Here is a 22,781-nt window from a genome sequence, read left to right as displayed (position 1 = left end):
AAACCACAACCGGGTGAGCGCGCGATTACTCCCGGGAGAGGAGGCGGGCCGCAGCTCAGGCTCTTGAGGGAACCTCGGCTCCGAATTTTTGGGACTCACGCGCGCGAAACCATGAGTGAATCCGGGGGACAGCGCGCCCGGCTCCGGCGCTATTCAGAGCTCCCGGTGTGGGTGGTGGAGGATCATCAGGAGGTGAGCGGGCGGCTGACGGGTGCTGGGGCAGGGTCGCGCGAGGACTGAGGCGGCGGCGGAGCCTGGAGGCCAGAGAGAGATCCGAGCGAGTTGCATTGCTGTGGGGAAAACACCAGGACAGCGACCTTGGAAGAATAGGCTTCGACGTTAATGCGGCGCTTACTACGAGTCCGGCAACTCACTGAACCTTCGCGGTTTGCCCAAAATCCCACGGCCAACGAGTGGCTTCGGGATTCGAACGCGGGCAGTCGGAACTGCAGTAACTCGAGTCCTTAACCTGCTCAAAACTAAGGCTTCCTGCTGTCTCCCGGCCTCCCCTTCACAATTCTGTGGTGTCGGTGGGAGGCTTCTGTTGAGAATATGCACTGTCATCTGTGAAATGGGTACAGAGTAGCTCTCAGAGCCGTTAGTATTATTGTGTGAGTAGTGTGGGCTGCAGTCTATGGGTCCGTCTATGGTCAGTCGGAGACGACTGACAAGACTTAGCAGCACAGCAGCAGCAGCAGGGTGTGCATGAATCTTTTAACACGACGCTATAAAGATATTTTTCTGTTTTTGTAGTAGTGCTACTTTAGAATAGCTAAAATGGTGCCCACATCTAGATTTCTGAAAGCCTGCGAGAGTGCCGTGATCGAAGACTCTCTGTTTTTGATAGCTTTAATAATCCTTAGGAATTCTGTGGATGTTAAAGAGGAAGAGGCCGATTCCAGATGTGCGGATGAATAAAGATAATAGGAAGGAAATTTGGTTTCTCAGGACCTAGAGATAGTGTGCATGGGTCTGAGAGCAAGCATGGGGTAGGTGGTGCTTTCAGATTCAATCTTAACTTAGAACTCTAGAGACTGTAACGGAACAAAGAGCCATACAGAGGACCTAGCCCAGCAACCAGCATCCGAAAGGTGTGAGAAAGACGCAGAGACCCAAGGTAGCTTGAACACATCTTTTATACCAGAGTGTGTATTAACAAGCAATTGTTTCTTCTTTTCTTTCCTTGAGTACCAGAGCTTGTCTGTTTCCTCACATTGTTCTTGAGTTTATGATGGGGGCAACATGCCAACAAGAGATGCCCATTGGAAGTTTTGAGGAAAAAAATAAAGCTTGAGCTGATTGTCTAAATCATCTGCAATGACATTTCATATTTTCCTACTTCTTCACAACTTCAGTTCAGTTCAGTCACTCAGTCTTGTTCGACTCTTTGCAACCCCATGGACTGAAGTGCACCAGTCTTCCCTGTCCATCACCAACTCCCGGAGCTTACCCAAACTCATGTCCATCGAATCGATGATGCCATCCAGCCATCTCATCCTCTGTCGTCCCTTTCTCCTCTTGCCCCCAATCCCTCCCAGCATCGGGGCCTTTTCCAGTGAGTCAACTCTTCACATGAGGTGGCCAAAGTATTGGAGTTTCAGCTTCAGCATCAGTCCTTCCAGTGAATACCCAGGACTCATCTCCTTTAGGATGGACTGGTTGGATCTCCTTGCAGTCCAAGGGACTCTCAAGAGTCTTCTCCAACACCACAGTTCAAAAGCATCAATTCTTCGGCACTCAGCTTTCTTCACAGTCCCAACTCTCACATCCATACATGACCACTGGAAAAACCATAGCCTTGACTAGATGGACCTTTGTTGGCAAAGTAATGTCTCTGCTTTTTAAAATGCTGTCTAGGTTGGTCATAACTTTCCTTCCAAGGAGTAAGCATCTTTTAATTTCATGGCTGCAGTCACCATCTGCAGTGATTTTGGAGCCCAGAAAAATAAAGTCTGACACTGTTTCCCCATCTATTTCCCATGAAATGGTGGGACCAGATGCCATGGTCTTGGTTTTCTGAATGTTGAGCTCTAAGCCAACTTTTTCACTCTCCTCTTTCACTTTTATCAAGAGGCTTTTTAGTTCCTCTTCACTTTCTGCCATAAGGGTGATGTCGTCTACATATCTGAGGTTATTGATATTTCTCCTGGCAATCTTGATTCCAGCTTGTACTTCTTCCAGCCCACCGTTTCTCATGATGTACTCTGCATTGAAGTTAAATAAGCAGGGTGACAATATACAGCCTTGACGTACTCCTTTTCCTATTTGGAACCAGTCTGTTGTTCCATGTCCAGTTCTAACTGTTGTTTCCTGACCTGCATATAGGTTTCTCAAGAGGCAGGTCAGGTGGTCTGGTAGTCCCATCTCTTGAAGAATTTTCCACAGTTGATTGTGATCCACACAGTCAAAGGCTTTGGCATAGTCAATAAAGCAGAAATAGATGTTTTTCTGGAACTCTCTTGCTTTTTCGATGATCCAGTGGATGTTGGCAATTTGATCTGTGGTTCCTCTGCCTTTTCTAAAACCAGCTTGAACATCTGGTAGTTCACAGTTCATGTATTGCTGAAGCCTGGCTTGGAGAATTTTGAGCATTACTTTACTAGTGTGTGAGATGAGTGCAATTGTGCAGTAGTTTGAGCATTCTTTGGCATTGCCTTTCTTTGGGATTAGCTTCTTGACCTGCCTACAGATTTCTCAGGAGGCAGGTAAGGTGGTCTGGTATTCCCATCTCTTGAAGAATTTTCCACAGTTTATTGTGATCCACATAGTCAAAGGCTTTGGCGTAGTCAATAAAGCAGAAGTTATTTTTCTGGAACTCTCTTGCTTTTTTTATTCACAACTTGATGTGCTTCAAATTTTTTGAAGTTATGTTTAGCCTTGTTTTTCAGCCTGCAGTTGAGTATATACTCATGATTTCAGTGCCAATTCTGAATGTGTACATTATCTTTTACAGGTTCTGCCCTTTATATATCGGGCCATTGGCTCAAAGCATCTTCCTGCAAGTAATATAAGTTTTGTGCATTTCGATTCACATCCAGACCTCCTTATTCCTGTGGATATGCCAGCTGACACTGTATTTGATAAGGAAACACTTTTCGGGTAATACGTGATTTTGTTAATGACCTTTTTATGTGTCTGAAATACACTTTGCAATAGAATGATAAGCAATTAAGAGAAATAGTTTTTGCTAAGCTTGTGAGTTTTGCTTTTGTTTTGTTTACCTTTTTTATTTTATTTAGAACAAGTATGGACAAACTTTCTCAACAATCCAGATAGTAAATATTTTTTAATTTTTTTTTAATTGAAGGATAATTGCTTTACAGAATTTTGTTGGTTTCTGCCAAACATCAGCATGAATCTGCCATAGGTATGCATATGTCCCCTCCCTCTTAAACCTCTGTCCCATCTCCCTCCCCATCCCACCCTTCTAGATTATCACAGAGCTACTGTTTGAGTTCCGTGAGTCATACAGCAAATTTCTATTGGCTCTCTATTTTATGTATGGTAATCTAAGTTTCCATGCTACTGTCTCTATACATTTCACCCTTTCCTTGCTCCCCAGATAGTAAATATTTTAGGCTTGCTGACCATATGGTGTCTGTTGCAGCTAACTGTAAACACTGTGTAAACAAGTGTCAGTGGCTGTGTTCCAATAAAACTTTATTTGGAAAAACAGGTGCCCCAACCACTGTTTGCCAATCTTTGCTTTAGAATATAGAATTTTAAAAGTAGAAGACTTTAGAAATTATCTGGGCTAATTCTCTCTTCTCCCCTTTAAAAGTCTGATACGGAGGCCTAGGAAAATGTGTCTTGAACTCATAGTTCAATAATCGTATATGCAACGCATCTTAAATTTGTGTATCCTTTCTTCCAGTATTGAATCCCTCCAACCTCCCAATTTATTTTATTTTCAGGTCACAAATCCTATTGACTTTCGGTTATATAAAACCATAGTCACTGAATGGTGACTTACTAAGCACTCTTCAATGATAAAGTTCCCTGAAATCCTGTCATTGTCTTTTTACTGATGTGTTTATTACAGTGTAGCCTACTCCTACAAAATAAAAAATTACATAGCAGTTATTCTCTTGTTATAATATAAAACTAAAATATAGATGCTGTGTGAATTAATTTTAACCTACTACATTTCTTTTAGTTGACTCTAAAACTGGCTCAGAACATTCATCTCTAAAGAAATGTGGTAGCCCTACCATTGTCCTTACTCTCTTCTATATTTAGAGGTTTTATATTTTATAAATTGAAAAAAATTATGAAGCAGTTATGATGACCATACAGTTAGTCATAGAATAGTAGTTTTAAAACCTTTAATGTCAGGATTTCTATATACCCTTAAAAATTCTTGAGTTTTTTTTTATGTGGGGTATATTTAGTGATATTTACCATATTGAAATTCAAACTGAGACATCTAAAATATTCATTCCATGGGACTTCCCTGTGATCCAGTGGCTAAGACTCTGAACTCCCAATGCAGGAGGCCAAGTTTGATCCTTAGTCAGGGAGCTAGATCCTACATGCTGCAACTAAATAAATAATAAATAAATAAATAAAAATATTTTTTTAATGTTAATTCATTTCAAAATAATAGACCTTTATATGTTAGCATAAATATTTTTATGAAAGACAAACATATTTTCTAAAGCAAAGGCGATCAGGGTAACTAAATTTTTGCAAATCTTTTTTTTTTAATAATTTTTAAAATTTATTTATTTTTTAATTGAAGGATAATTGCTTTATAGAATTTTGTTGTGTTCTGTCACACTTCAACATTAATCAGCCATAGTTTGCAGATCTTTTTAATACTTGCCTTTATAGAAAACAGCTAAATACTCAAGATTCTGCATTCAGTCTGTTACCATATATTGTTTTGGTGGAAGTGTATGAAGAAAATTCACAAGTATTTTGATAGCCTTTCCAGCTGTTGTGTGTGTTTAGTTGCTCAGGCGTGTCCGACTCTTTGCAACCCCGTGGACTGTAGCCTGCCAAGCTCTCTGTCCATGGGGATTCTCCAGGCAAGAATACTGGAGTGGGCTGCCATGCCCTCCTCCAGGGGATCTTCCCAACCCAGGGATCGAACCCAGGTCTCCCGAATTGCAGGCAGATTCTTTACCATCTGAGCCACCAGGGAAGCCCAGCTAATTGTGAATATTCTTTAATACTGTACCAAAACTTCACAAATGTTCATTCCTTAAAGCTTAGTTGAAGTGTAGAATCCAGCAATTCACATTCAAGCCTGATCAACTGTGGTTTATCAATCAGTTTTCCTTGCAAGAAAAATGGTGTTCAGCTTGCAATTCACTTACAAGTGCTTTCCCTTGAGACAACCATGGTACTTCAAAGTATATTGCAGAAGTGCTTTCAGTGTTCTTCCTGTTTTGGCACACAGATTACTTTAAAATGTATGCTCAGGATCAAGATTTAATAAAATCATGAAAGACATGCTCATGCAAAACTGGATGGGAATGTGGGGCACTGGTGCTTGGTATTGATGAGTACAGTGACAGCTAGTAGAGTTTGGTGCCTTTGCCTTGATTAATCTTAGAACATCAACCACCATTGTTTTGTACTGTCAGCATATATGTCAATACAGTGAAAAAGAGAAGTAATGCCTTGGTGTTATTAGGAAAATAGTTTGGTCTAGTGGTCACACTGAAAAGGTCCGGGAAACCCTGCAAGGGCCCTTGGACCATGCTTTGAAACCTGCTATCTTAAAATATTCTTATGAATGAAATTACATTTGGAAAAACCCACTCACTAATAGTTTTTATGCTTCCTCTCTGTTTCTTTTCCAGAGAATTAAGTATTGAGAATTGGATTATGCCTGCAGTTTATGCTGGCCATTTTTCTCATGTAGTATGGCTTCATCCCACATGGGCTCAGCAAATCAGAGAGGGCAGGCATCACTTTTTAGTAGGCAAAGACACTTCTACCACAACAATCAGGTAATTTCCTCATATTCACGTGTATGAAAGGGAGTGGATACTTCTATCTCGTTTTGGAATCCCTGTAATAACTTATAAGCATCTCTACAAACAATTGGGGTCAGATTAGCCCACAACTTTTCCAAAAAGAGTTCTCGAAACACCAGGAACAAGTTTTCCAGTCTCTTTTTCACACACCGTTCATATTTTGTTGCTGGTCAAGTTGATTTTTGAATAAAATGATCTTCATCCTCTGGAACCCTGACTCTGTTGATAACTAACTCCATTAAATCATTGGTGTACCTTATAGAAATGTATTTAATAATACATTTTATTAGTTCCTTCCAATGTACATGTTGTTGGCTGAATTTAACAATTAGCATTGAAAAAGCAAAATTAATCTCATTTTGATTTCTTACATTCAATGGCTTAAAAGTCGATTCAGCGTTTTAATTTTATCAATATGATTAGCTTTCGATAATTATTTAATCTAAATTAAATAACAGCATCCTAAAAAAAATAAATAAATAAATAAATAAAATAAATAAATAACAGCATCCTTTGACTTGAGTTTTATGCACAACTATTTCTGTTGTGTAAGCTGTTTAACCAGTGTTTTGTGTTTCTTGTGATACTGTAATATCTTTAGAAATACCAGAATGTTCTTGGCTTTCTAAATTCTCTTGTTGTGGAGTGAATGTTTTAAGCAGTGGAATCATAACTTCTAGAACCTAGAGGATAGTAGGAGGAAATGGTAATACATTGAAAATGAAATGCAGGCTTTCTCAATGAAAATGATACTTTTTATTTGATTTATTTATCTGATTTATTCTTAGTGATATTGATAATAAAAGTTATACATAACACTGGCTTATATGAAATAGTGTTAGGGTTTTTATTGAGTACTTCAGTGAGTAGGCCTTATTTAACCTGTAACAGGTTTCTGCAAAGTCAAATCTCAGCAATCTGAAACAGACATTTGAAATGCAATGTGTAACAATAATATTAGGATGATGTTGATTATCATGATTTTAGTTAATCCTGCAAGTAAAAATGTATGGAAGAGACACACATACAGGTATGCAGCCTGAGATGTATGTGTGTGATGAGCAAAGTAAGATATTCCTTATTAAAGAAAAATACCCATTTAGGTTGGTGGATACAGCATTGGTCTTTCTTAGGGTGGTGCATGTGTGCTAAATCACCTTGGTCGTGTCCAACTCTTTGCAGCCCTATGGACTGTAGCCCACCAGGCTCCTCTGTCCAAGGGATTCTCCAGATAAGAATACTGAAGTGGGTTGCCATGCCCTTCTCTAGGGGATCCTTCCAACTCAGGGATCGAACCCATGTGTCTTATGGCTCCTGCATTGGCAGGCGTGTTCTTTTCCTGCTAGTGCCACCTGGGAATCTTAGGGCGGTACAGTTATTAATAAGCTTGAATATTGGTTTTATTATGTCGTTATTTTTTTTTAGGACGTTATATCTTTTTAAATATAAGGCAGTATATGCTGAAGAGGGGTGGATGAGAAATAAATATTAATACCATCATTCTAAATTGGATAGGTCCTACCCCAGAAGAACCATTTGGTGTCATTGTTCAAAGTACTTACGAAGGCATAGTACAGTTGAAAAGCTAAGAACATGCTGTTATGTCTAAAATCAACAATCTGTAACTTGTAAAATGCTGCACAAGATTTTTTTAAGTTGCTTTACATATTAAAATATTACAGTTATTTGAAATTTAATAAAGCTTTGAAATATGTCAGAGGGAGTTTCTACCAAAAGATATTATTCCCAGGTATAATTTTTCTCTCAAGTGATTTTTTTGGATGCAGTTCCAGCTGGTATGACAGAGATCTAAAGCACTGGCTAAACAGGATCTTTCATTTCTTTTCTCCAGTTAGAGTTTACCATGTGCAGTCCAGGGCCACTACGGCAGCCCTTCAGTTAAACCCCAAATAATTTCTGTCTTTTTGCTCCACCTTCTGTAGAGTGTGGCCTCTGAACTCAGAGTCCAGGTGGGGTTTGCTGCCACCGTGTTCACGTGGCAATGCTCTCCACGCTTCTCTTCCACTCACGACTTTCAAGCAGAACTGAGTCAGCTGGCCACACCTAGCTGAACGATGGTGTGAGTGCGTGCTCAGTCGCCTCAGTTGTGCCCAACTCTTTGCGACCCCATGGACTATACTGTCGTGGAGTTTTCCAAGCAAGAATACTGGAGTGGGTTGGCGTTTCCTAATCCAGGGGATCAAACCCTGACCCAGGGATCAAACCCGGGTCTCCCACATTGCAGGCAGATTCTTTACCATCTGAGCCACCTAGCTGCACAATAGGCTACAAAATATGGTCTTTGGGCAGTTGTGTGCCTAGCTAGAAATTTGAGAACCCTGTTTCCAGAAATTACAAATATTAGAGACAGCTGTCAGTTTTTGTCAAGTATGTCCTTTTTTGTATTTCTGAAAGTCTATATGTTGCCAGCTAATTTGTCCATTTGTCTTGAAAGTAATTTTTTTCCTTTAATCCAGGGTTACAAGTACAGATCATTACTTCCTAAGTGATGGTCTTTATGTAACTGAAGACCTGCTGGAGAACCCAAAACCTTTACAATTGGATGTAATTATGGTAAAACCTTATAAACTCTGTCACAGTCAAGGAGAGAATGATGCAGTGTCTTCTGCTAAGAAGCCAAAGCTAGCCCTGGAGGACTCAGAGAACACTGCCTCTGCTAATGGTGACTCTTGTTCAGAAGGACTGGGAAAGGACACAGTGACACAGACAAGGGACCACACTTGCCTACAACCATCATGTTCATGTTCTTCTGAAAGCCACGAATGCCAGACTGCAGTTAGCACCGGAGAGATTCTGGAAATTTTAGAGAAAAGGGATGCATTTGTTTTAGATATTGACTTAGATTTTTTTTCAGTCAAGAATCCCTTCAAAGAAATGTTCACTCAGGTAAATGTGGTGTTTTAAAAATGTGCAGTCAAAATCCAGATACAACTTTTGACTTCCCCCAAATATAACTGATAGCTTGCTAATGATCAGAGCCTTATTGATAATGTAAACAGTAAATTAACACATATTTTGTATATTATATGTATCATATACTGTATTCTTAAGGTAGAGAAAAGGTTGAGAAAATCATAAGGAAAATACATTTATAGTACTGTACTGTATTTATCAGTACTATACATCTATGTCGTGTTTAAAGATGAACCTATATCAGTGTCTTATATGATATGAAACACTGCTACATATATTACTAACACCAGATGTCAAAGATGAAAAGATGTGATGAAGTCATTTATTTACAGTTACAGTGATTGATGCATTGATAACAAGGAAGCAGCAATGTGATTGTTTTAGGTAGCCTAATATAATCAATACAATTACTTCATGGTAGCCTAGTCTGTACACTAATGAATGAATCATTATAAAAATTTTACAGCATATTATGGTCATATTCATAATACAGTATTAGAAATGTTGTTATATAGTTTTCAATACCACTTACCTGTGATAAGTCGATATGCAGTTTCTCCAGTTAGAGAGGCATGTATTCCTTAAAATGTAATTCTTTGAAAGCCAAGTTATAAAGTGATAGGAAAACTAACATATTAGTAATTTTATATTAAATATCATTCATCTTATGCCTATGTAAGGATAGGTTAGTATCTACATACATTTTATTCATTCATGACATACCTAACTTTTTCTTAATTTTTGCAATATTTCTAGGCTGTACAGTTGATCTGCAGATTTTTTTTCAAATCGTTGTGAAGCTCAAAAATCTTTTCCTCTATACTGAAAAGTATCCATGTATAAATGGTCCTGTGTGTTTCAAACCCATGTTGTTCAGAGGGCAACTGTAGTGTAACCTGGAGCAAGAGTAGGGGGACCTTGAGTGCCCTCCCAACTTGCAAATAAGAGAGAAAAATTGCCCTCTGTTTCTTTCCTGCTATTGTGAATGTACCAGTAACTATAACTTCCAGCGTTCAGAATTATAAAATGACTTTAGAGATGTTTAGAAAACATGAGAATGGGCTTACCTGGAAGCTAAAAAACCTGACTTTATGAATTTATCCTACAAGTATACGCACCAAATATTTGTAATGGGAATTTCTAAAAGGTTACATAAGTGACTTAATGGCAGTTACTTCTTTTCCAGGGCTATAAGGAAACCTGGGAAAGTGGGAATTTTGTGTCCTTTACACCCTTTGGTGCTTTTGAACTTTTTGAAGAGCATGTATTATACTTATAATAGCTATTTTTTTTAAAGAACATGTTTGGTAGTCAGAAAGATCTAAGTTCTGTTTGTTACTTGTACTGCTTATTAGCTGCATGACCTTGGAAAAGTTACTTAACCTTTCGGATCCATGGTTTCTTCAAGTATAAAATCAAAATAATAATCATACCCAGTCACAGAATTGTTATATGAGGATCGTGCACAGCACTGTGCTTAAGGAATTTTAGATCTTGCCTATAGACCCTTCCTGACAATGCTCCTAAATGGGGCCAGGTAGACCTGCCTCTAATGGGGCTGCCTGGATGTGCTAAATGAGGACAGACATTCTCCTGCGAAATCCTCCCATTGTATCTGTTTGTACTCTAGCCTTCTCTCCTGTGGCTAGGGAATGGACCACAAAGTGAATGTGGAGAGTTTTGTTTTGTTGTTACAAAGATACATATATTTCCTGTACACTTGATCTTAGCCAAAAGGCTGAGAAATGATTGTATTTCCTATACATAGCTAAAATCTGTTTAGATGTTAGGATGTATCCATTTATAGAGTAGAACAGTATTAGAAACATTTTCATTCATTACCTATTGGCCATTAAGTCTTCCATAATTAATATTTATACGTTGTTATCATGCCCAGATGAATTTACAATGAAATAATGAATTACATTATTCCCTGATTTCCCAGACTTACCTTTAAATGATTATCTAAGATATTCTTGTATCAATGTCATTTTTTACTTAAAGTATATCATTGAAAAATTAATCTTTTTTCTTCTATATGGATTCTTTGTTTTGGTTTCCAGGAGGAGTACAAAATCTTACAAGAGCTGTACCAATTTAAAAAGCCTGGAAGCAACCTGACAGAGGTATCCTTCGTTTCTTTTGGGCTTGTCTAAAGGGCTTCCCTTTAGTGGTAAAGAATCTGCCTGCCAATGCAGGAGACACAGGTTTGATCCCTGGGTCCACAAGATCCCCTGGAGAAGGGAACGGCAACCCACTCCGGTATTCTTGCCTGGGAAATCCCATGGACAGAGGAACCTGGCTGGCTACAGTCCAGGGCGTGACAAAAGAGCTGGATGCAACTTGGTGACTAAACAACAACAATCTATCACATAGCTAATAATATCTTAGATGATATTAGAGTACTCTCAAACAACGGCCCCAAATCTTGATATGTGTTTCTTGGGGAAACCCATGGTTAGTACTTGAAAATCATGTGTTAACTGATTGAATTGAAATTTTCATTGTAATGGGATTTCACTTATTTTTTGAAAGTAACTATATAATCTCAGCTTTTCAATGTGCTTAAAGGAAGATTTGGTAGATTGTGTTGATAATCGAATTCATCAATTAGAAGATTTAGAAGCTGCTTTTGCTGATTTGTGTGATGGCGATGATGAAGAAACTGTACAGAAATGGGCTTCAAACCCTGGGTAAGACTCTCAAATATTTTTTTTCTTCAACTCTACTGTATTTTAGTCCTAGATATATTGCTAAATTTGCTAGATAAATTGCTTTTTAAAAATTCGTATCTTTCGCTATGTGTATTACCTATTCAAAATATTCAGTGCAGTTTTCACTTTAAAATAAAGTGTTCAGAAACATCCCTGAAATATAAATATCATAGAACTTTATTGTCATTAAGGAAAGCAGTGGTATAGAAGAATAAACCATCATAATATTAATCCTATCAGTAACTACTAATTAGGCAGTTTAACATAAGTTAGTTTTTTCTCTTTAGTAGAGGGAACTAGATCTAAAAATGATTCCCCTTCTTTGAAATTATGTTGGAAGAGGGAGAGATAGAAACAAGTCTCAGAACATGATTCTCCCCAGAAATACTTTGTGTACCTACTATTTTGTGATTTTGTGAAGTCTCAAGCCAAACTTAAGCTTAAATCAAACAAAATAGACAACTTTAGAATCCTGAATCTAGCCCACAGATGGAGCCACCTTCCACTGAAACCCACCCATCTGCTGAGCACGCTTAGCTCTTCACCACCTGCAGGCAGTTCTGTTACAGACCTGAAGAAAAAACAAAGGAAAAGTAAGATAGCAAGAAAAGTCTCCCCAAACTTAGCATGCCCCCAAAAGGGTCATACCCTCAGCATGAACAAGTCTTCACTGTTCCTAAGGAAGTAGAAGAGGTGGGTGACTAGGGTCCAGAACCCCAGAAAGTGTCGTTAATAAGAAGGAAGAAGTAACAGGATCAGTGGGTAGACAGGCCTCCATACCTCCATTTTTGTTTACTTTTTCCCTCCTAACAGATGAGTGGGTATTGGTAGAGGAGGCGTTAAAATACTCGAAACATTAATTAATCAAGGCTTCCAAAGAGTTCCACCTATATTAAATAACTTAAAAGCACCATTGTTATTATATCAAATGGTATAGAACTTTACCAGTTATAATTGTATATGTGAATAAATATGTCCTGCATTTTTTTCTCAGTTTTTGGGAAACTATCTTCATCATGGTACGCTAAACACTTACTGCTGACCAAAATAATTAAGTCATGGTAGAGTTTTCGTTCTTAAAGAGGAAAATCTCAAGTTTCTTGAGTGTTAATTTTCAATCTTTATTACAGTCTGTAATCTTTTAAGTAAGAAAACAGCAGGGAACATTTATTTCTTAATATTTTAAGATATTTGAACAACTCTTATCTTTCATTTCCAAAACATCATATAAAACTTACTGTTAATGGTAAATTTTAAGGGTAATGTATCATTTGCTACTGTCATTTTAGTTTTGAGGTGGTGTAATGTTTAATTGAGGGATTCTTTTTTCCAGAATGGAATTACTAGTTCCACTGGTACAGAGTTTGAAAAAACGGATGGAAGCACCGGACTATGAAATGGTAAATGTTTATATTGAAGTATAAAATTGACCCTTTAAGAAAGGTACTTTTGTGGCTAGAAAAATGTGCCCTCTGTTAAAGTGATTCACTTTTATTTGTATTCCTGGAAAGTATGAATGGACATTTTTTTTGTGGAAAAAATATATACTTTTTAGAAGTCAGAATACTGGAAAAGCTTTCCAGGAAAAACATGCTTTTGCTAATTTTATATACGAAGTAAAAGTGCTGTTGACTTTTTACACTTGATCTTAGCCAAAAGGCTGAGAAGTGATGCTATGGACTTTTTAATTTTGTCTATGATCAGATATCCCTTTGCCAGAGAAAAGAAAGTATACAGTTTCTAAATTTGCTCATTCTTTATTTGTTCATTTTTATGCTCCTTTCACATTTCTTTCTTTCCTCTCTGAAAACTTTTCTGGTTAAAAAACCAAACAGACAAAAGAAGGCATTGTGGCCAGCACATCTTAACTATATTAGCTGTATAACTTTGTTTGCACAGCAAATCTGAATACTATTTTAAAAGAAGATGCCCTTAATGATAATTTCTTTATTTTTATATCATTTTGCAATATCTGAGTATAAATTTTCCCATTTGAAATTCAGGTCCCCTTTTCTCAAATTTTGTGCCAGAGCTGAGACCACCAGTTCTGCTTCTTTTACTTGTAGTGTTTATTTAATAAATTGTGGTTTTACTTTAGTGTTTTATTTAGTTGTGGTATATAATCAAACCACCTTATTTGAACTGAAGTTTATGTATTGATTTAATGCTAGTTTTGTAGGAATAGAAAATACCAGCAAAAGACTATTTGGTTAAGTCAGAGCTAACTCAAAGCTCGCCCTTATTTTTTAATGGCAAACTTTAAAAATGATAGAAGACTCAGGGTTTAAAAGTGCTTTGAGCTCATATGATATTACTGAAAGTATCTTCATGCAGGTCTACTTTAGTCATTACTTTGCATCTGAATTTTCTGGTGAGGGGGCAAGAGTTTTGTACACTGTTTGTTGAGAAAAAGGATGGCATAGGCCTGGTAGCAGATTATGTAGCCAGATGCGATATACCCATAGCTGCAGGATTAGAACACTAAGTATTTTGATCATTTTAGTAGAAAAGAACATGCAAAGTCTCTCTTTTTAGTGTATTGACCAATCATTGCCAGTTAAATCTTTGATGTGTATCCAGAGCCTCCAGTAATATAGTAAATTAGTGGGTTTTTCCTATGCTTTGCACTTATGTACCCTAGACAAAACTATAATACATTTGAATTCCACTTTTTAAAAGTTTAAAGCAGGGGCTGCAAAATGTCAGCCTGTGGGCCATTTCTTGCTTTCAGGCATATTTAATTTAGTGCTAAGACTGAAACACCAGTCATTTACATTTAAAACACATGTATATCAGTATATATGGTTATACATAAAGCATAGAAACTCAAAACAATAGGTTCAGTAAGGTAGGAGAAAGACTTTCATCTTGTATCCTCTTGAAGCTTTAAATGTAGTACTTGTTGGATGTATTTAAAAAGTAAAATAATTTCTTGAAAGAAAGGAAATGTGAGAATACTATGTATAGACTTTTTAAAATCTAAGTAAAATGAATAACTTGATAGAAAATGTAAATTGTCAAAATAGACTCAAGTAAAGACAGAAACAGAGTGAATCTACAATTATAAAATAAATTTTAAAATTGTTCCTAGAAAAGGCATCAGGCCCAAACAGGTGTACAGGCCAGTTCTTCCAAAACATCAGAGAACAGATAGCTTCTGTGGCATGGAAATTGTTAAGGAAAAAGCAATCCTAATCCACAAAAATATTAAAAATTTAGTCATCAAGGCCATTAATGGTTAACGAGTCTTCTAAAGACAACAACATTACCATGTAATTTTTAATTGTCTTATTTTCAGGTTCACCAGGCTGGTCTAACCTGTGATTATTCAGAACTCCCTCACCATATCAGCACAGAACAAGAAATTGAACATCTTATTCAGTCTTTGCATACTGTTCTAAAAAATTTCCCAAAACCTACTCTAGTGACAATTGCAAGGTAAGTGCAGTAGCTTGAATAATGGCCCACCAAATATGTCCACGTCCTAATCTCCAGCACTTATGAATATGATGCCTTATATGGCAAAAGGGACTTTACAGATATGATTAACTTAAGGATCTTGAAAATGAAACAATTATCCTGGATTATCTGGGTGAGCCTAGTGTAATCACAAAGGTCTGAATAGGAGGAAGACAGGAAGGTCAGAATGAGAGAATGGAGGATGCTAGACTGTGGACTTTGAAGATGGGGTTTGAACTGAAGAGTGCAGGAAGCCTCTGGAAGCTGGAGAGGCAGGGAAGCAGATTCTTTCCCTAGAGCCTAGAGAAGAAATACAGCCCTGCCAGCACCTTTGTTTTAGGACATCTGACCTCCAACAGAATTATAAGATGATGAATTTGTTTTACTTTAAGTCACTAAGTTTGTAGTGATTTGTTACAGTGGCAGTAGGAAATTTAAGTCTCCATAGATGAATCTAATGATTACTAATACAATAGTTCTTACCAACTTTTTACCTACTCAGCTCAAAATTCAGGTGTTATATTTTCTTTTTCCTATTGGTGGTGGCTGGCAAACAGCATACAATTCCTGTTATCTTGTCTTTGAAGTTGGTGATGTTATTCAGTTGAACATAAGAAATTCCAATATCTGTGTGCTACAGATAAATAGCTGCTGCCATGTTTTACATTTGAATGTATAAATGTGCTGAATAGTTATAGCAGTTTAATAAAAATTTCTGTATTAATCTTTGGCCTCATTCTTCATGGAACTGTTTCTAAAATAATACTTTAAATGTTCAGGCAAGTTATAGTTACTTATTTTATGACAACTTTTTTGTGACTCTCTTTACCATTCGTAATGAATTCATAAATAATCTAATCTACATACACATACATCAGTTGGTAAAGAATCTGCCTTCAATGCAGGAGTTTGATTCATGGGTCAGGAAGATCTGCTGGAGAAGGGATAGGCTACCCACTCCAGTATTCTTGGGCTTCCCTTGTGGCTCAGCTGGTAAAGAATCCACCTGCAATGCCAGAGACCTGGGTATAATCCCTAGATTGGGAAGATCCCCTGGAGAAGGGAAAGGCTACTCCAGTATTGTGGCCTAGAGAATTCCATGTACCATACAGTCTATGGGGTTGCAAAGAGTCGGACACAACTGAGCGACTTACACTTTCTTTCTTTCACATACACGTATAACTTAAATATATTTAGATAGCATGTACAATGTGTGGATGATGTAATTGTCTTAGTCCGTTCCGGCTGCAATAACAAAAATACCTTAGACCAAATAGCTTATAAACAACGGATATTTCTCACAGTCCTGTAGACTAGGAAGTCCAAGATGAGAGTACCAGCAGAATCACTGTCTGGTGAGGACCTGCTTCCTGATTCATAGACAGCCATCTTCTCTCTGTAACCTCACATAGAAGGAAGGGGTGAAGATGCTCCCTGGAGTCTCTTTAATAAAGGTATTAATCTCATTCATGAGGACTCCACCCTCTGACTTGATCACTTCCAAAGACCCCCCCACCTCCAAATATCATCACATTGGAATTAGATTTCAACACAGGAATTTTGGGGGCACATAAACATTTTAGTTTATAACAATAACCTACCTACACATATAATTTAAATATACATTAAATATATACACACACCAAAAAAATAATAGCACAAAGGAGAAAGGAGAGTAATTGATGATAAAATAATACATATTAAAATACCATGCCAAACTGGAATCTTTACAAAGAGTCACTAAATGTAACAGTTAAAAATGCAGACAGATCCAGCCAGTTGTGTTGCCCACATACCGTGAATAGCACTACTATAGGAACATGGTTATTCTAGTCATAGCAAGCTCTTGATAAAGTTCTGAACTTAAAGTCTAATCTTCCCTCAGTTCACAGAGTATCTGCATTCCTGGAAAATTTAGTTTAATCCATTTCAAAAATACAGAAGACTATTTGTAGAAAACTATTAAAAATAGGCTCAAAAAATTAAAACCAAATTTTTCACTTATTTAAATGCTCCATGGACTTTGGAAACTGAAGGACACAGGAAAATTCATATTCATATTGCAGTAGTATCCTACATATTGCAAACACTCACAATATGCAGACCCTCTCTCCTAATTGTTATTGTGACAAAAATGTACCTGCAGATTTCCAAAACTCCTTCCTGGGGGTTGCTCCCATCAGGAGCTACTCTAATACTGTTTTCAAGAAGCCAGAAATCTGTGTGAAAGCATCAAAGTGTCCCTGTTTGTTAAGGCTAATAAGTTAAGCTTTTACATATCATGCTTTCTTCAAGGTCTTTATCCATATGTATATGTTAGACATTATTTAATTTAAAATTGCTCTGTGTCATTTATCATGTGTTACATGTTTACGTCAAGCCTCAGATATAGCCTAATCACCATAGAATGAAATGAGCTCATCAGAAGTCTTACAGATTATTTCTTTAGGTCTAAAATACTTGAATAAGGAGTAGGCTAGATAACTAATTTCATTTCCTTCTATAAACATTCCCATGCCATTTTCCAATCTAGTGGAATTTCCAATGGCTTTCCTTACCCTAGTCTAGAACCAGGAGGCACTATGAAATCATTTTAGATACTAACTCAACTAAAATTGTCAACAGCATTGTTACTGGCTGGTGCCACCCAAATTGTAGTCAGTGATTCTAGAAAGACTCAAAATACAGATTCCTGCCCCATACCTCTTTGCTCTTTCCTCCTTAATACCACCTAGGAGACTAATCCCAACACCAGCACATCCGCACATTTCATTTTGGATGATCTTGTACACTTGTGTGGTGAGCAGATTATTTATAGAGGCAGAACCCTTTTATCATTTGGAAAGCCTCTACCCTCATAATTTCTTTCCTGTTTGTAGACATAATAAAAGAACGTGAAACATGATGCCCAGTCACTAACATAATTAGCACCAGTGTTCCCAAGCAACGTCTCCCTCACATGGAAACAAGGGCCTCGTATTAAGCACTGGGGCTTTGGAAATGTGCTTTATGGTGTTGAATCCCATCACCAGCACATACAGTATGTGACCCATGCAGGTTAATCCTTCTCTGTTTGACTCCTTTAAAGGGATGGTAAAGATATCTATTTCATAGAGTTGCTGAGAAGGTTAAAGAACATAAAACATGTAATGCACCTGACATATAGTAAAGGTTTAGTAGCTTTCAACTATTATTATTCCAGAATTGAATACAGCTTCATTTTTACTTTACATTGAATTCAACACACACAGGCTTTTCCTCACTGCCCAGTATGATCTCATTCTACTTATGTATATTTTTCTTTTCTTTCCTTTCTCTTTCTTTTCTCGGTTCCAGGTCAAGTCTGGATGATTACTGTCCTTCTGAGCAAGTTGAAACCATTCAAGAAAAAGTCCTCAGTGTGCTGCATTCCCTCTACGGGGCTCTAGACATTCACCTGATGTATTCAGCAGAGTCTACTGCACCTTGAAGCATCACAGCACTAGGCTCCTGTTACAGCTTGATGGAGTAACAGGGTTTTCATTAACTGATTTTCAAATGAGTCTTCCAGAGAATACCTTAATAGTATTGAATAACTTTCCATTTAAAATTTTTCAGGTATTTTGAATCTCCAAACAGATATCACCAGTTGTTGAATGATGGCAAATTTTTTTGGCATCAAGCTTACCCCCAAGTGATGGATCTGATGCTCATCTTTCTTCCTATCCATCACTGTCATCTTCACTTTTGTGATGGGTTTTTCCTCTTTTCCCCTCTTCTGCTTAGGTCGGTTGGACTATATGAGAGTCATTCATTCATTCATTCATTCAGCCAATGGACATTTTTTGAACTCATACATGTGCTGGTCATAATTTAGTGCTGATTATATGGTTACAAACAGAATAGACAAGGCCCCTGCCCTCCTGGTGGACAGCTAAGAAACATATTAAGGATTGTGAGACATGTTATGAAAGAAAGGAGAACCAGAAACATGTTTAAGTGTACTATTAGTACTCAGGGCATCCTGGCCTTACAGGAAGGTAACATTCTCAAGCTACTACCGAAAAAAAGTAAATAGATAAACTTGACAGTCTGTGAGTGTTTCCAGGATCTGGCCCAGCTTTTACAGAATGCTTTCAACATTGTTGGTATTAAGGAGGTCTATTTGAGTAAATTCAATTAAACAAAAAGTAACTTTTCTTTGCTAATCAATAAAATCCCCCAGGGTTTTTATTCCTCCAGATGGTGAGTATGGGAGTCAAATATCCTTATAGTTCCTAAATGCCACTTCATTGGCAGTCTTGGTTGATAATTTTTTCAAATAAACCAGCTTTTTATGTAAATAGTAGGGAAAAACTTGAGTCCTTGATTCTGATATCATAAATACCCAAGGATGTAACTGCCTTCCACCTGCCTCTCCATAAGTAAGAGAGCCTACCTAAGGTACTCTTGATCATGAAACTTTTTGTTTACATAATTTGCCAATGTCTTCCTCTCTTCAGTATTCCTCATGTTCAGTAATCATTTTTAAACTGCCTTCTTGGTTTCCTTTAAAAAGTAGGATGTCATTTAAAGAAAAAAAACCCATTCAGTCCTCACTTTTTTAGCACAGCAGTCGTTTTAATTTTTGCACGTATCTTTCAGGACTTGCACAGGTGTTTCTTTTGGGTTGCATGTAGCTGAAATTAGTGTTTCCTGACTTAATACCCAAGGTCATGTTGCCATTGCCAGTCAGTAGATGGCACCAGATCCCCTTTTTCCAATGATTGTATTTTACAGCAAACCTTTCTTGTCCCTAAGTTGATTTCCCAAGACTGATAAGTATAAGTGCTTATTTCTGTGTGAAAAGCAAAGCAAAGTGATTTAGCCTTCCATTTTGATAGAACATTGTATGCCAGAAAGTGTAATTTCCCTGTAAAATCAGAATTGCAAAAAGTGCTATTTATTTTTCAGTGTTGAAAAAATTTTATTACAGTTCTGTAAGTGAGGTTGCTTTTATAAGTAAATTATTTTGCCTGCTAAAATAAATTAAAAAGTGTGTTAAGATTTTAAAGATTTAAAACCAAACTATAGAACTAATTAATCGTATTTGGTCTTGGGGTGTTCCTAGCATTGATCTTGTAAGTCTGGTTTAATAGTCATTTATTATGGGTCCTATGAACTCAGATGAAGTTCGTCATTGTTTTTAATTCAGGTAGAATGAAAGGGCATCAGTTTCCTTTTTAAGAACATTCACATTGTTCTCATGCTCTGTAATTCTCTTTGAAGAATAAAATTCAGTTCCTACTTGTTAAGTGGAACCAACTTAGTAAATTATGTCTCTGCACATTTCAAATAGGAAGGTACTTAGTTTATCAAGACATCCATCATTTCTATTCTAAGTACCAATGAGGAATACCACAGTACAGTGCTTTGAATTATGTACAAATATCACTCAAGCATGGGATTTTGAGCAGCTTTTTGAAAAATGTGACTTAAATATTAGATTAGGCCATAACTTTGGTAACTGACAAGTATATATTTCTCAGTATCTAGGGGGAAATTTTTTTTAATCTAGAAATTTTTTTGTAGACATCTTATCTTTGTCTTCTAGGTTCCCGGGAAACTCTTAGTCAGAGGCCTTCACTTGTTATATGATCTTCTCTCCAAATCTTCATTTTAGTAGTAGTGGCCCCAGATTGCTGACAGTATATGCATCACACTGAAAATAGTTTATAGTATATTTCTTAGTATAAGATTTCTCATTTACCGAACTTAATAGAAAGCATTTTCATAAAACAGGAAATTTTTGTTAAACATCTTTCAGAAATGCTCAAGATACCTGAGGATCATGTGTGAAAATACTAACTATGGGACTGTACTGTACCACCTGGTCGTCCTGCATTGCAGCACTCTCTTGAAATGCTTGTTTGTGAACTAACTGGTCCTGGACCACCTCTGTGGTTTTGTAGATCTAGCTGCCCTCATGGAATTCCAAACATCAGTGCCTTCTTTTCCTTTATTCTCATTTGAGTTCAACAAATGAAGTTAGAGTGACTACAAAGGTTTCTGTGGACTGTAATTCTTAGGAGAGAGTTCTCTGAACGGTGAACACTCTGGGCACTCACTGGAAGGGTGTAGCTTATCATTACAGAGTAGTAAGCTGGCATTCTGTACATTAGTGTCTTGTGAGTTCAGTTCCTATGATTCAGAAGCAAGAGCACGTTTCAAAGGCTGAGGCTATACAGTTTCACTTCTGTCAAAGACCTTCCTTTTTGACTAGGCAGCCAGCCTTCAGCTCCAGCATTCCTACCATGTCTGTAACTTCAGACAGCCTTCACCAGCAAGCAGATCTCTGAAGCTCACTGATCAGGCATCAGCACTGTTTAGAAGCCTTACCACCCTAGTTGATGTGAATCATGCCAAGGTCAAGACAAGAAGTGTCATGACTGAAACAGAGCATCGTGGTAGGAGTGTGAGCTTCTGAGGGTGTCTGCCTGGCTCCAGTGCCCCCTTCTTCCAGCTGTATGACCTCAGCCTCAGCTTCCCCTTTACAGTGATATTGTGAGAAATAACACGAATAAAGCCCTTAGCACAAGAGCCACTCAGCAAACTGGCTTTTATTTGCAAATCCAATCCTATTTAGAGTATTCTGTGAGAGCTATTCCAGGTCTCAACTGCTCTTCTCATGCCTCCTAAACCCTGGTCTATTTAAACCCCACGTTAGCTTCCACTGTATTCCTGTGAATAGTGGAATTTCACTTTCTTTATTCAAAGAAGGCAGGTCCTTGCCCATAAGGAAAAAAGTAACAGAGGGCTTTAAGCAGAGATACTTAAAACTGTTGTCTTGAATTGGTACAAGCATCCTTTTATTCACAATTGTAAAACTTGTGCACTTAAGAGGGTCTGGGATATAAAAGCCTGCTGCAGTCTCCCTCTACCCTGTCCCTCCTGCTGCTGGTAGATAAAGCTAGAATCTGTGGAGAGAAAACTGTGATGGAGACTATGTTTGGAAGTTGCTACCCCCCACCACTTACAAGTTACCTTCATAGGGCCACTTTTGACATTGCTTGTTTGTTTATTTATAAGGGGCTTCCCTGCTGGCTAAGATGGCAAAGATTCTGCCTGCAACGCAGGAGACCTGGGTTCGATCCTTAGGTCAGGAAGATCCCCTGGAGAAGGAAATGGCAACCCACTCCAGTATTCTTGCCTGGAGAATTCCAAAACCCCTCATGAACCAACCAGGGCATGACAGGGAGGTGGGAGTAGAGTATCTCCAAGCAGTTCACTGTCGTTTCGAAACCACCCACAAACATTCCCTTCCTCTGGGCCTCAGCCTTTTGACAGAGCAGCCTCCACTTGTGGGAGGTTAAGGGAAGTGGAATCATTAGAGAAAGGGGGAATGCCTCTTATCAGGTTGTAAGCATGCCATCTTTGAGAGCAAATTGAACAAAACAGGTATTGATATAGGAACAAACATTTACCAAGGATTGGGTGTGTTAAATACCTGAGCCCAAAAGAACTACAAGATAATACCTGTAGTCTATAATGATTGTGTCCATAGAATAACTTAGTTATAAACAAAGGAAAGGCATTCATGTCAGTTTTCAAGCTTCTCTGTGATCTGTTCTCTTATAGATAAACCTGATAACCATGTTCCACAATGCTGGTGTCAACATGACATAAAAATCCATGTAGTTTGTTACAGGTCAATATCACTGATGAACAT

At 37.7% G+C, this 22,781-nt stretch overlaps 1 protein-coding gene and 2 pseudogenes across 2 annotated transcripts; 2 read left to right on the top strand and 1 right to left on the bottom strand.

The window, feature by feature from the left end:
* The first annotated feature begins 24 nt into the window (after nt 1-24).
* C20H5orf22 (chromosome 20 C5orf22 homolog) lies at nt 25-21,652 on the top strand. 2 transcript variants are annotated; one of them, XM_027520093.1, is made up of 9 exons: nt 25-192; nt 2,954-3,099; nt 5,811-5,960; nt 8,465-8,894; nt 10,985-11,047; nt 11,493-11,614; nt 12,969-13,035; nt 14,934-15,073; nt 18,431-21,652. In XM_027520093.1, the coding sequence occupies exons 1-9, from the start codon at nt 112-114 to the stop codon at nt 18,561-18,563; spliced, it is 1,332 nt and encodes a 443-aa protein (XP_027375894.1). In that variant the 5' UTR covers nt 25-111; the 3' UTR covers nt 18,564-21,652. The 2 variants fall into 2 exon arrangements, with proteins under 2 accessions (XP_027375894.1, XP_027375895.1); XM_027520094.1 differs by lacking the exons at nt 25-192; nt 2,954-3,099 and adding an exon at nt 3,344-3,367.
* LOC113879284 lies at nt 13,172-13,307 on the bottom strand (annotated as a pseudogene).
* The window catches only part of LOC113879039, a 33,299-nt pseudogene continuing 29,582 nt past the window's right edge, over nt 19,065-22,781 (top strand).

Source organism: Bos indicus x Bos taurus, chromosome 20, assembly GCF_003369695.1.
Source record: "Bos indicus x Bos taurus breed Angus x Brahman F1 hybrid chromosome 20, Bos_hybrid_MaternalHap_v2.0, whole genome shotgun sequence".
In the NCBI taxonomy this organism is placed as follows: Eukaryota; Metazoa; Chordata; class Mammalia; order Artiodactyla; family Bovidae; genus Bos; species Bos indicus x Bos taurus.
Note: the sequence above shows the minus strand (reverse complement) of the source record. Positions and strands in the feature narration are given on the sequence as shown.